Source organism: Octopus sinensis, linkage group LG10 (genome assembly GCF_006345805.1).
Source record: "Octopus sinensis linkage group LG10, ASM634580v1, whole genome shotgun sequence".
In the NCBI taxonomy this organism is placed as follows: domain Eukaryota; kingdom Metazoa; phylum Mollusca; class Cephalopoda; order Octopoda; family Octopodidae; genus Octopus; species Octopus sinensis.
In genome coordinates this window covers 23,017,235-23,032,279 of record NC_043006.1, presented here as the reverse complement: position 1 = coordinate 23,032,279, position 15,045 = coordinate 23,017,235, and the positions used below count along the sequence as shown (strand labels likewise).

General features: G+C 38.5%; 1 protein-coding gene and 1 pseudogene across 1 annotated transcript in view; both read left to right on the top strand.

The window, feature by feature from the left end:
* Nucleotides 1-15,045, top strand: part of LOC115216618 (diphthine methyltransferase) — a 41,883-nt gene that overhangs the window by 14,808 nt on the left and 12,030 nt on the right. Inside the window, exon 5 of the mRNA XM_029786099.2 lies at nucleotides 2,113-2,185. Coding sequence (XP_029641959.1) covers nucleotides 2,113-2,185 — 73 coding nt within the window. The remainder of the gene's footprint in view (nucleotides 1-2,112; nucleotides 2,186-15,045) is intronic.
* On the top strand, nucleotides 2,899-3,017 carry LOC115216889 (annotated as a pseudogene).

Genomic DNA, 15,045 nt, shown 5'->3' with positions numbered 1-15,045 from the left:
CTCTAATTGTTTTAGGTCGCTATATAGTTGCAAATGTGGAGGCACAATGGCCCAGTGGTTAGGGCAGCGGACTTGCAGTTGTAGGATCGCGGTTTCGATTCCCAGACCAGGCGTTGTGAGTGTTTATTGAGCGAAAACACCTAAAAGCTCCACGAGGCTCCGGCAGGGGGTGGTGATCCCTGCTGTACTCTTTCACCACTCTTTCTCCCTCTCTTTCTTCTGTTGGCCTGCTCGCTTAGCCAGCAGGGTGGCGTCATACGAAGGCTAAAACAATGCGAACGCATTGTGACCAGCGATGTGTAACTACATCTGATGGACTGGTCAGTCACATGATCATGTGATATAGTTGCAAATTGACATGGCTACCCTCTTGTCTTTGATCCTGCAGAACATTCCACCAAGGACATGACAAATGAAGGGGACAGAAGGCTGCACTAGCACTTAGCGTTCATTGCTGGTGTGTAGGCTGGAGCAATATGAAAAGAAATGCCTTCCTCAAGGTCACAATGCACATCTCAGTCAAGGAATCGAACCCATGGTCTTATAATTGTGAGCTGAACACTTTAACTCCTAGGCCATGTAGATTTACCTCACCTAGTAGATGGGGTGCCTTCACTTTCTATGACATACAGCCATAGTTGTCGACACAAGTGATTACAACATCACTGTTCCAGCAAGTACAGTTAAGACTGAAATAAGTGTTCCATTCTTTTATACTTTTACTTATTTCAGTCATTTCACTGCAGCCATGCTAAGACTAATTTAACCAAAGTTCTTCCCCACCATTACATTTAGTATCATTAACCCATTAGTGCCCAATTTTTTAAATTTAATTTATTACGAAAAATATTTTTTATACAACTTTATCTGATTCTAAATATATAAAAACAATTTTATTACAATATTTGAAAGACACTCCAGTCTTGATGACTAACTAAAGATCATCATCATCATCGTTTAACATCTGCTTTCCATGCTAGCATGGATTGGACGGTTCAACTGGGATCTGGGAAGCCAGAAGGCTGCACCAGGCCCAGTCTCATCTGGCAATGTTTCTACAGCTGGATGCCCTTCCTAACGCCAACCACTCGGTGAGTGTAGTGGGTACTTTTTACGTGCCACCGGCACAGGTGCCAGACGAGGCTGGCAAATGGCCACGATCGAATGCTGTTTTTTACGTGCCACCGGGACGGAGACCAGATGAAGCTGGCAACGACCACGAATCGGATGGTGCTTTTTACATGCCACCGGCACGGAGGCCAGTCAGGGCGGTGCTGGCTACGGCCATGTTCAGATGGTTCTCTTACGTGCCACTGGCACTGGTATCACAGCTACAAATTCCATTGATGTTGATTGAATACGATTTTGATTTTCACTCAGAAAAATACTGGTGTTGCAGAAATATGATGGATTATCCTTCTGGTCCTAAAAAAGGATCATGGGTGCTAACGGGTTATAATTTAACCATAATTTTAATTAGCTTTTAAAAAGATGATGAAGTTGTAGGATTTTGTAAGCTATTTATAAAATTAAATTTATTAATTATTAGTTTCAAATTGTAGCACAAGGCTAGCAAGTTCAGCTAGTAAGGCTAGCAAGACCCCAGCCTTTGACTGGTACTGCTTTTATTGACCCTGAAAGGATGAAAGGTAAAGTCGATCATGGCAGAATTTGAACTCAGAGCATAAAAGATGGATGAAATGTTGTCAAGTATTTTGCTCAGTGTGCCAACAATTCTGCCAGCTTACCGCTTTAAAGTTATTAATTATTACCATTAATTAATTTGCTTGGACTACCCCTGGTTCTATGGTGCAAGCTTCTCATTTTAAAGTGGTCTAAATTAAAACTCTATATGAAAATTTCATGTTAATTTATGTTTCAAAAATCAACTTAATAACAAAACTATTTTAATAAATCAGTCGTTATTTTCAAAATTAAATGAGACAAAAATATTGTATTTCGAAAAGGGCGAATAATAGTTTAATTTAATGATATACACAAATGTATGACAATTATTATTTCTTTATATTTTCTTTTGTTTCTTGATTTGAGGTGTTCAGTAGTTTCTATATAAGAAATGAAGGAATTTGTTTTAATTGTTTTTATCTTCAGGTGGGGATGATTGTCGATTTAAAGGTTGGGATCTGAGAAGTTCACAGAGCAAACCAGTTTTCACCAGCAAAATGTGAGTCTAACAGTAGAACCAGTTGTGTTTGTTTCCATTTTTTTCTGCTTGTTTTTGTTGACATGTTTCTTCATCATCATCATCATCATCATCATCATCACCATTTAACATCCTTTCATCCTTCCAAGGGTTAATAAAATAAAGTACCAACCCAGTACTGGGGGTCGATGTAATGAATTGAAACCTCCCCCAAAATTTCTGGTCTTGTGCCTATGTTAGAAACAGTTATTAGTACCATCACCTCATTGAATACAGGGTCATTGGATTCACTTTTTATCTACTTTTTAAAAGATCTTTTATCTGTTTCAGTCATTAGACTGCTGCCTGACAGGATTTGATATGTCCAAGACAGTGCATCATGCCCTTGTGTTTTCTTTAGCATGGTTTCTACAGCTGGATGTTCTTCCTTATGCCAATCACTTAACCCCTTTTTCCTCTTTCCTTTTCACTCCATTTTTTTTGCTTTACAACCCTAACGTTGTAAAGAAGAGCAGGCAAAAACAATTAGGGACTCTTATGCATTTCCCCTAAATCTGCAACATATTCCCTCACTCATGAAAGTCCATCACACAGACATTTCGTCTCCAATTTTGGCTTAGACTGGCTCTCAGATTCTTAAATTCTATTTACTGTTATCAACATTTGCTGTCCCGTTAAATTAACTATCTCTCTCTCTCTCTCTCTCTCAATTATGTCATGGCTGCTATTGCCAGGAATGTTACCATATCATGCTGAATGCACTGGGTCTCGTTTGATCACCAAAGTTAAGCAACGTTGAGCCTAGTTAGTACTTAGATTGGTAAATACTTGGGAAACCTAGGTGTTGTAAGCATCTCACTTTTAGGCACAGGCATAGCTGTGTGGTAAAAAGCATGATGGGACCAGCTCTATGCATGGGCTTCTTTCAGTTTCCGTGTACCAAATCCACTCACAAGGTGCCATGAGGTGGGACTGAACCTAAGCTACGTAGTTGGAAAGCAAGCTTCTTTATTTCAATATTTTGCCATAAAGGCATAACATAGAGTGGACACTACAAAACATTAAAGCACTACTAATAATTTCATATGTTGAGAAAACTCAGACATATTCTTCAGGTGAAAACCACACATCATAAGGAATTAAAGAAATTGAATAATAGAAGAAACGTGAAAAAACTCAGAAAGCAGCATATAGAAAACAGTCATTTACTCTTTTACTCTTTTACTTGTTTCATTCATTTGACTACGGCCATGCTGGAGCACCGCCTTTTAATCGAGCAACTCGACCCCGGGACTTATTCTTTGTAAGCCCAGTACTTATTCTATCAGTCTCTTTTTGCTGAACCGCTAAGTGACGGGGACTTAAACACACCAGCATCGGTTGTCAAGCAATGCTAGGGGGACAAACACAGACACACAAACATATACACACGCATATATATATATATACATATATACGACGGGCTTCTTTCAGTTTCCGTCTACCAAATCCACTCACAAGGCTTTGGTTGGCTCGAAGGCTATAGTAGAAGACACTTGCCCAAGGTGCCACGCAGTGGGACTGAACCCGGAACCATGTGGTTGGTTAGCAAGCTACTTACCACACAGCCACTCCTGCATTTTCTATGTGCTGCCTTTTCAGTTTTTTCATCATCATCATCGTTTAACGTCCGCTCTCCATGCTAGCATGGGCTGGACGATTTTGACTGAGGGCTGGCGAACCAGATGGCTGCACCAGGCTCCAATCTTGATTTGGCAGAGTTTCTACAGGTGGATGCCTTTCATGTTTCTTCTATTATTCAAGTTCTTTATTTCATTATGATATGTGGTTTGCACCTGAAGAATATGTTTGAGTTTTCTCAATGTATCATAGATCAGTACATTTTATATATATCTTTATATCTATAAACGGCAAAATGTCTGTGTATCTGTGTGTCCTTTATACAAATCCACAGTTTTTCACGTAAAGGGCTCACATTTTCTATGGGCTTTCAAAACTGTCTGAGGGTGGTCGTGAAGATCTTTTCATTTCCCCAGTCACCCCAGAAAGCCATTAGAAAAATTGATAAACTGACCCCTTATGCCCATAAGTTATGGGCATATCCATTCAAAATCGTTAAAACATAGAAATTTGTACGCGGTGCATGCGTACATCTAGATACGCCAATAGACTGGCAGCTGTTTTTTGATTGGACGGAGATAGTTTTACTCATGACAGTTGAATGTGTGTGTACGTTTGCAGATAGTCTGTATGACTCAGTGCATATTTGTGTTTTGCGAAAACACGTTATCATGTGTTTTGGCATTCAAACATGCACGCTTTTTGGATTTGAGAAATGCAGGGAATAATTAATGAGTCAGACCAAGAGAGGGGATTTTCATGAAAGACCAAATATGCTTGACTAGCACAAGACCCGGCAACGCCAGGTCATAGTGCTAGTATATATATATATATATTTTTTTTTTACTTGTTTCAGTCATTTGACTGCGGCCATGCTGGAGCACCGCCTTTAGTCGAGCAAATCGACCCCGGGACTTATTCTTTGTAAGCCCAGTACTTATTCTATCAGTCTCTTTTGCCAAACTGCTAAGTGATGGGGACGTAAACACACCAGCATCGGTTGTCAAGCGATGTTGGGGGGACAAACACAGACACACAAACATATAAACACATACATACATATATATATATACATATATACGACAGGCTTCTTTCAGTTTCTGTCTACCAAATCCGCTCACAATGCATTGGTCGGCCCAAGGCTATAGCAGAAGACCCTTGCCCAAGATGCCACGCAGTGGGACTGAACCCGGAACTATGTGGTTGGTAAGCAAGCTACTTACCACACAGCCACTCCTGCGCCTATATAAACTTTTTTATTAAAGCTGCAAAAACATCACAAAAAAAAACTGTTACTCAGAGTTTCATGTTCTCATTTGTCAGACAGTTGTGATCAAGACTGGAATCCAGTCTTGATGATAACTGTCTGACGAAACTCTGAATAACAGCTTTTTTGTGATGTTTTAGCAGCTTTAATAAAAAAGCATATTACTCCACCTTTGGTATTCAAGTACTGTTTTTGCCACCTCATTTTGCATTTATGTGCTTAAGTGTATGTATCTATGTATATACATACATTTCATTTCATTTATGTCTTACGTATTTATCGCTGACGAGGAGAAAATTCTTATGAATTAACTCTGAAATTGGGACCAATACGGTAATAACGGATTTTTTAGAAATTTCTATCTACTTGTTTCGAGATGCATTAATTAAAATGGTTATTGACAATTTTGTCTTTTTTTCGGCATATTTGGCATTAGAATTTTTCTTTTGCCCTTATTTTATAAGTTATATATATATATGAAGGTCTTTCAGTTTCTGTTCACCATATTCATTCACAAGACCTTAATTGTCCTGGGGTTATAGTTGAAAATATTTGCACATGATGCTGCACAGTGGGACTGAACCCAAGACCACATGATTGGGAAGCAAGCTTCTTAACCACACAGCCATGCCTACACTTTTATTAGAATGTATTTAGCTGTTGATAGTTATGATAGTTGTGGTAGTTTTATATTACTTCCTTGATGCAATTCAACAATCATTAGTCTTTTTACTTCAATCTTTATTTCTTTTTTTTTTCATTTTTATGCTTTTCTTCCGTTTTTCTTGATTTCTCCCACTGAGTGAGCTTGACTGAGTCAATTTATTTCTTGACAGCTGGAATATTAACGAGATAATTAAATTTGTAGATAATGAATAACACAGTCTTGTGTGAGTAATTATAGTAAAGCTTGAATAATTAACTGGAGATTACTATTTTAGAAGTATTTCTTGTTTTGGTTTGCATTTATTATTGTATATAACAAAAAAATAAAGAACAACAAAAAAAAAAATGGAAAAAAAAGAAGATATGTTCAACCATTTCTGAGAAGGTAAGAAGCTTGTTTTCAAAACCACATGGTTCTGAGTTCAGTCCTACAGCATGGCACCTTGGGCAAGTGTCTTTTACTATGCCCTTAAGCTAACCAAGGCTTTGTGAGTAGATTTGGTAGGCAGAAACTGAAAGAAGCCTAAGGTGGTGAGCTGGCAGAAATGTTAGCACACCGGGTGAAATGCTTAGCAGCATTTCGTCTGCCGTTACATTCTGAGTTCAAATTCTGCCGTGGTCGACTTTGCCTTTCATCCTTTCGGGGTCGATAAATTAAGTACCAGTTACACATTGGGGTCAATATAATTGACTTGTCTGTCCTTGTTTGTCCCCTCTGTGTTTAGCCCCTTGTGGGTAATAAAGAAATAAGAAACTGAAAGAAGCCTATCGTATATGTGTGTGTGTACTCTTGTTTGGACATCATATGATAATTGTAAATGAGCATCACTACTATACAAGTGAGGTTGTTTGTTTCCTGTCTTCCATGGCAAAATATTACCTTGTTTGAAGGTTGACCACAGGAAGGGCATCCAGCGTCAATGAATTTCATCTGACTCATGCAAGCATGGAAAAGTGGACATTAAACATTAGTGCTGGTTGTAGTGGCATTGTCGCTGTCTGATTTGATATATTCTAGTCCTGAATGGCAGCCTGAGGGGAAAAGAGTAGTAGGGCACTCTAAAACCACATAGTGAAGGACCATTGACAAGGAAAGGAGATAGAAAGGGTGGAAAAGCTGGAATGAGACCAGAACAGTGGCAGAAAACTGAGCTGGTTGGAGAGTTCATGTTGGGGCCTAATGTGCCTCGTGGCATGGAGGGAACTTCTTGAAATTCGCAAAAATATACCTGATGCCCATCCCCTACTTTTTTTTGAAGACCTAGTCACTGTTTACTTCCTAAACATATTCTATGTACTGTTTATGCAGTTTTGGCTACTTTTTCTGATAAGTTGTAGTGCACCTGAGCAATCAACATCAATGGAAATTGTAGCTGTGATACCAGTGCCGGTGGCACGTAAGAGAACCATCCGAACATGGCTGTTACCAGCGCCGCCCCAACTGGCCTCCGTGCCGGTGGCATGTAAAAAGCACCATCCGATCGTGGCCGTTTGCCAGCTTCATCTGGCCCCCGTGCCAGTGGCACGTAAAAAGCACCATCCGATCATGGCCGTTTGCCAGCCTCGTCTGGCCCCCGTGCTGATGGCATGTAAAAAACACCATCCGATCGTGGCCGTTTGCCAGCCTCGTCTGGCACCTGTGCAGGTGGCACGTAAAAAGCACCCACTACACTCACCGAGTGGTTGGCATTAGGAAGGGCATCCAGCTGTAGAAACACTGCCAGATCAGACTGGAGCCTGGTGCAGCCTTCTGGCTTCCCAGACCCCAGTTGAACCATCCAACCCATGCTAGCATGGAAAACGGATGTTAAACGATGATGATAAATATATTACCATCATCATTATCATTATTTAATGTCTGTTTTCTATTTGACAAGATCTGATGAACTGCAGGACTGCATTGAGCTCCAGTGTCAGCTTTGGTGTAGTTTCTACAACAGTATACTCTTCCTGACATCAACTGCTTTACAGTTTGTATTGGCTGTTTTCTTTTGTGTCAGTGGCACTAGTGAGGGTCAGGTAGTTTTTTGGGGGGCCAGCTATTGTATTGCTGAAGTATGATTGAGGCACAAGCACAAGTGTTTTGCTATTGAGGAGATGCATGAGTTTTTGCTTTATATAAGAGTCAGGTGAGTAGCTAACAAAAAAGATAATGATGATGGCGATGAAGTGTCAGAGCAAACTATCAAGTCACAAGAACATGAGAGTAAGAGAGAATATGAACAGTGGATCTGCAGGGAAGGAGAGGGTGGGTAGTTTCATAAGTGTGTGAGAGGAGGGTAACAGATGATTAGAGCTGGGGGGTAGAGATGAATGGAGTGAGTTAGGAATAAAGGTAGAGATGAAGTTGATAGGAAATATCAGTATGGAAACTGGAGTGAAGGTGAGAGAGATAGCAGTGGTTCAAGAAGGGAGATAAATCAGAAAGTAGAGGGATAGTATGCAATGTGTAAGAGTGGAAGGGTGGGAGAGGTACAGTGACAGAAGTGAAGGTCAGAGGTACATAAGAGGGCTATAGAGTTTGTTTGAGAAGTTCATTTCCCAGCAATGTGATCTTGGTTCAGTCCCACTGCATGGCATCTTGGGCAGGTGTCTTCTACTATAGCTTTGTGCTGAACAAAGCCTTGGAAACTGGAAGAAGGCCACCAAACACACACACACACACACGTGGAAGCATGACTTTGACTGAGACCTTTGGTGGTATGCTGTGCTTCAGTGAGCACAGCATACCACCAAGGCGGCGAGCTGGCAGAAATGTTAGCATGCCGGGTGAAATGCTTAGTGGTATTTCGTCTGCAACTACGTTCTGAGTTCAAATTCTGTCGAGGTCGACTTTGCCTTTCATCCTTTCTGGGTCGATAAATTAAGTACCAGTTATTCACTGGGTCGATGTAATCGACTTAATCCGTTTGTTTGTCCTCTCTGTGTTTAGCCCCTTGTGGGTAGTAAAGAAATAGGTATACTGTGCTTGAGAAGACCTGTCAAGCCAAGTGAAATCGTAGTCGTGGCTTTTGAGCATTGGACCTCATGGAGGCAGTGTGGCCAATGCTGGCATCACATAACTAGCACCCATGCTGGTAGCACATAAAAAGCACTTTTGAGCATTTGCCCTCATAGAGGCAATGACAAATGACCAAGACTTTTGGCAATATGTGGTACTTAAATAGAAGACTCATCAAGCCAACTGAAATTGTAGTCATGGCAGATACTGATGTCATGCTACTGGTACTTGTGGAAATGACATGTAAAATCACCCATTACACTCTCTGAGGAAGGGTATCCAGCTGTAGAAACCATGCTAAATCAGACTGGTATTTGGTGCAGCCCCTCAGCTTATTAGCCCTGGTCAAATTGTGCAATCCATGCCAGCATGGACAATGGACGTTAAATTATGATGATGATGATGATGATGATATATCTATCTATATATATATATATATTATATATATATATATATATATATATAATTAAAGTCAAAATGAGGGTGAAAAAATTGGCTATTAATTTAACAACATCAATTTAAACACCAGTGGCCTAGCGTATAAAAGACTGAGATTCAGTAAATATTATTAATACACAACTATGAGAGAGAATCCACTATGTGGACGCTCTTACGCTAGATATAGATCTGCAAAGGGACTCAACCACTAAGAATTGTTCTCAAGAAATAATTTGGCACACTAAGAACGTAAGCGAGCAGGACAAATGAAAAATAACAAAAATATAGATTAACCCTATACAATTGTTTCACCGTTAATAAATTATGGAATTTTACTTACATAAATATCCTCGGCTCATCGGTGGAGTACGTCATAAAATATAATTTGTCAATCTGCACGCTATATATTAACACGAGGTCAGAGACAGTGTGCCAAATTATTTCTTGAGAACAATTCTTAGTGGTTGAGTCCCTTTGCGGATCTACATCTAGTGTAAGAGCATCCACATAGTGGATTCTCTCTCATAGTTGTGTATTAATTATATATATATCATTACCAGCATCGCCTTACTGGCACCTGTGCTGGTGGCATGTGTAAAAAGATTCGAACGAGGTCATTGCCAGTACAGCTCGACTGGCCCTCGTGCCGGTGGCACATAAAAGAACCCACTACACTCTCAGAGTGGTTGGCGTTAGGAAGGGCATCCAGCTGTAGAAACTCTGGCAGATCAGATTGGAGTCTGGTGCAGTCATCTGGTTTGCCAGACCTCAATCAAATCGTCCAACCCATGCTAGCATGGGAAGCGGACATTAAATGGTGATGATGATGATGATGTATATATGTATATATATAAAATATATATGTATATATATATAAAATATATATGTGTATATATATATACCCTCCCTCCTCCTTCTTCCCTTCTTTCCTGAGCGTCCAATAATACTTTATTTGTTCCACATCCTTGCGTTATTGTCTTTTTGTTTTCTTGTTTGGATTAACTTTATATATATATATATATATATATTTATATATGTATCTTTCTGTCGAAGAGTGTAGGCTCGAAACGTAAAAGACTTGTTCTATTTCTATTCCTGAGTGCCATACTAATACATTTATTTGTTTGTACTCCACCTGCCTTCGTCTTTTGTTTATTTTCGTAAACCTTCCCGTTATATATGTGTGTGTGTGTGTGTGTGTGTGTGTGTGTGTGTATATATATCGTTGCCATTATGCAAAAGTGTCGTAAGTCCAAAATGTTGCATTTTCAGAAAGCAAGAAAATAGTTTCGCCATTCCATTTCTTTTTACATTAGCAACAGTTTCAGCTTAATGATAATACTTTGTAGGCTGCCTAAAATCATAACTCCATGCATGTATGATATTTTCAGTCAGAAATATTTTTGCAAACCTGTCATATGTGGGACTTACTACACTTTTGAAAAATGCAAAACCATTGTACTACACTTTGACAATTTTCAGCTGAAGCAGTTGCAGATACAATAGTTTGACCAAAAGAACTGGCTCTTGCAAGCAAAATTATATATTGAAAAAAACACATTTTGTCAAATTTGGATATATGACAGTTTAACATAATAGCAACGATATATCCCCTCTCTCTCTCTCTCTTTTGGAGAGGCACTGAGCAGCTATACGCACACATACACACACGGCAGTAACTTCCGCCTACCGAATTCAATCACAAAGCTTCGATCGACTCGGGGCTATAGTAGAAGACACCTCCCCAAAGTGCCACACAGTGGGACTGAACCCGAAACCATGTAGCAAGCTCCCTAACCACACAGCTATGCCCGATATATATATATGTGAATATAACTATAACTATATATATATATTCAAAATGTGACCGTGTGTGTACTGTTGGCGATTTTTTTCCTCCGTCTTCCCTTCTTTGGATCTTTCCTTTTCCTATGTTTCTGATGAAGAGCTCTGCTCGAAACATTAAACCCTCCTTCTTTCCTTCCTTTCCTGAGCGTCCAATACACTATACTTGTTCCACGTCATCGCGCTGTTGTGTTTTCTCTTTGTGTTTTCATGTTTGGATTAACTATATATATATATATTAACTATATATATATATATATATTAACTATATATATATATATATATATATATATATATTAACTATATATATAAACGAGAAAAAAGCAACAAGAATCCATTCTTGTTGCTTTTTTCTCGTTTATAATCACCCCACATTATTGTATGGTTAATACCATAGAGTTTTTCTGGTGCATCTAAGTTAAGTACCGCATTCAAGTGAATTCAATAGAACTCACTTGAATCTTAATTGCTTTTACTGTATATATATATATATATATATAATCAATTCAAGAAATGAAGAAAAAAAACGTGATGATGTAGCACATCCCAAGTATTAATGAAATGCTCAGAGAAGGTAAAGAATATAAGTGTGTGGGTGTGTGTGTATTTGTTTCTTTTTGCATCTGATGTTATTATTGATCACTAATAATGAAGCTGTGTCCCTTAATTTGTTGCATTTCTATACACATACCGAGAAGAAAACTAGCGGAACAGACATAATTTTAAGGAGCTACATTTTGTAATCTCCTGAAGAGATGCATCTACACTGTTGGATACTCCTAAACAAGTTGTGAGGGATTGATGCTAGATGCGCCAAAGCAATTGTTGTGATCATGATTGAATATATGTGTAATAACAATTATGTCATACGTTAAAAAAAACAAAAACTTACTGAAACAGGTGACGTAAGTTTATATAATATGCACAATGAAAGACAGTATACGCATGATATGGGTTGGGCTAGAAAAGTGAGTTTTATTTGAGTAACTCTATTGTAAAAATATTTTATGTGGCCTTCCTTTTTGTCTGGGCTTTTGTGATATCTTATTTGTGTGTGAGTGTTTTGGTTTTTTTTTCTGATAGAAACACGTGAACACACTCATGTATGCATTCACATATACTGTATCGGCATTAAGTGAATAAAAATTTCCTTAATGATCGTAGAGACATGCATAAACATACATAATTCCATGTGTCACCTTAGGCAAGCGTCTTCTAATATAGCTCTGGGTCAACCAAAACCTTGTGAGTGGATTTGGTAGATGGAAGTCGAAAGAAGCCTGTCACGTTTGTGTGTGTATGCATATATATATGTGTGTGTATATCTGTGTGTGTATCTATGTTTGTGTATGTATATCTATATGTGTGTATATCTATATATGTGTGTATATCTGTGTGTGTATCTATGTTTGTCTATGTATATCTATACGTGTGTGTATATCTATATGTGTGTATATCTATATATGTGTGTATATCTATATGTGTGTGTATATCTGTGTGTATATCTATATGTGTGTGTATATCTGTGTGTGTATCTATGTTTGTGTATGTATATCTATACGTGTGTGTATATCTGTGTGTGTATCTATGTGTGTGTATGTATATCTATATGTGTGTGTATATCTATATGTGTGTGTATATCTGTGTGTGTATCTATGTTTGTGTATGTATATCTATACGTATGTGTATATCTGTGTGTGTATCTATGTTTGTGTATGTATATCTATATGTGTGTGTATATCTATATATGTGTGTATATCTGTGTGTGTATCTATGTTTGTGTATGTATATCTATATGTGTGCGTATATCTGTGTGTGTTTGTCTTTGTATATGTGTTTGACGAACACTATCACTTGACAACTGGTGTTGGTTTGTTTATGTCTCCATAACTTAGCAATTTGGCAAAATGAGACTGATAGAGTAAGTACCTGGCTTAAGAAAAATGTACTGGCGCTGAATTTTTTTTTTTACTAACTCCCTTCAAAGTGGTGCCCTTGCATGGCTGCAATCCAATGACCGAAACCAGTAAAAAACACAAGTATATATATATATATATATATATATATATATATATATATAATACAGTGTACATTTAAACACATTAAGAGGTATCCATCATAGGAATCCCTCTCGCTAGAAGGAACAGCTAAAGTCCAAACCACTAATTAGGGATAAATTCTCGAAGGGAATGAAAAATAAAAACATTTACCATCTATTTCCTGGACCATGGTTTCTGACAATTTTTTAGCAAATAAAATAATTTGCTATTGACTAATTTTTCTATACGCTAGGCCACTGGTAGTAAAAATTTCTAAAATCTTTATTACCCTGACATTATTAATTAATTCATGCTAGCATGGAAAGTGGACACTAAATGATGATGATGATATATATATATAATATTTATATTTATATTTATATATATACTCACATACACATACATGCTGTGTCATATGCATACATAGTTGGCATGGTTTTGTGGCAAGAACTTTACTGCCCACCTACAAGGTTCCTAGTTTTGGGTCCGGTATCACAGTGTGACATCTTGAGTAAGTGCTCTGGGCTGACCAAAGCCTTATGAGTAGTTTGGTAGACAGAAACTGAAAGAAGCCCATTGTATATATATATAGCCATGATGGACCGTTAGCTCCTACACGCATTTTTTTCTCTCCTTGTTTCTTTTTTGTGTATCTTTCTGTCGAAGAGCATAGGCTCGAAACGTAAAAGACTTGTTCTATTTCTATTCCTGAGCGCCATACTAATACATTTGTTTGTTTGTACTCCACCTGCCTTCGTCTTTTGTTTATTTTCGTAAACCTTCCCGTTATATATATATATATATATATATATATATGTATATATATAAATGACTAACAGAGATGTACAGGTGTCAATTCATTATGGCTGTGTCATGCATCTCCTTTAACTGATTAATGAAAACACTACCTCATTTGAAAGAAATCATTCTCGTCAGATGACTGCATAGACTTCTAGTGAAAGACCAGGTCAAGACAACCCAAGATGTAGATGGATGTGGTGGATGAGCAAGATGCCTTATTTACCTCATCTTGCTCTCTGTTCTCCACAATGTGTCATTGCAGTCATCTTCCCCTCCATTGAACCATAAACTGCAAAGTTCGCCAGGTCCATAGGATAACAAACCCTAATATGCTAATTAACCCATAGCTGGGACAGGTGCTACTATTCTATGTCAGAGCAGACTTGAGAATTATAATGGCCAAGAGGTGGTTCTACACTCTTCAAACCCCTGGCACTCCTGAAGTCTGACCCTACCAGATGCAATTTCAAGTTATAGTCCATAGCATACTGTGTTAAAAACCACATTATCAAATGTGTTATTCATGTGGTTTGAGGGAGATTAGGCTGCTATTTCTTGCAGATATAGGCAACCAATTGTGCAGTCTCCATGTTTGGTTCATCAACTATGGTTGAGGGGAAAATATGGAAAAACTAACTAGTAAAATTATTTGTGTAAAATTTAAAAAAGCAAACAAACTCCGTGCCGATGGCACGTAAAAAGCACCATCCAATTCGTGGCCGTTGCCAGCTTCGTCTGGTCTCCGTCCCAGTGGCACGTAAAAAGCACCATCCGATCGTGGCCATTTACCAGCCTCGTCTGGCACCTGTGCTGGTGGCACGTAAAAAGCACCCACTACACTCACGGAGTGGTTGGCGTTAGGAAGGGCATCCAGCTGTAGAAATACTGCCAGATCAGACTGGGCCTGGTGCAGCCTTCTGGCTTCCCAGACCTCGGTTGAACCATCCAACCCATGCTAGCATGGAAAGCGGACATTAAACGATGAAGAGGAAATAAAACACATTTGGCTATTGTTTCCAGAGAAAAGTGGTGTGCTTTTGTTGGTTAATTAGCTATTTTGTAACCAGTTTTGTATTTTTGTTTGTATAGTGGGAGAAGAGGGGTGGGAATTGCCCCAAACCTGCTACTCATGTTTAAAGCACATTACATATATGCTGCATTGATATATTATTATTATTGACAGTTTTTTTTTTATGCTGCCAAG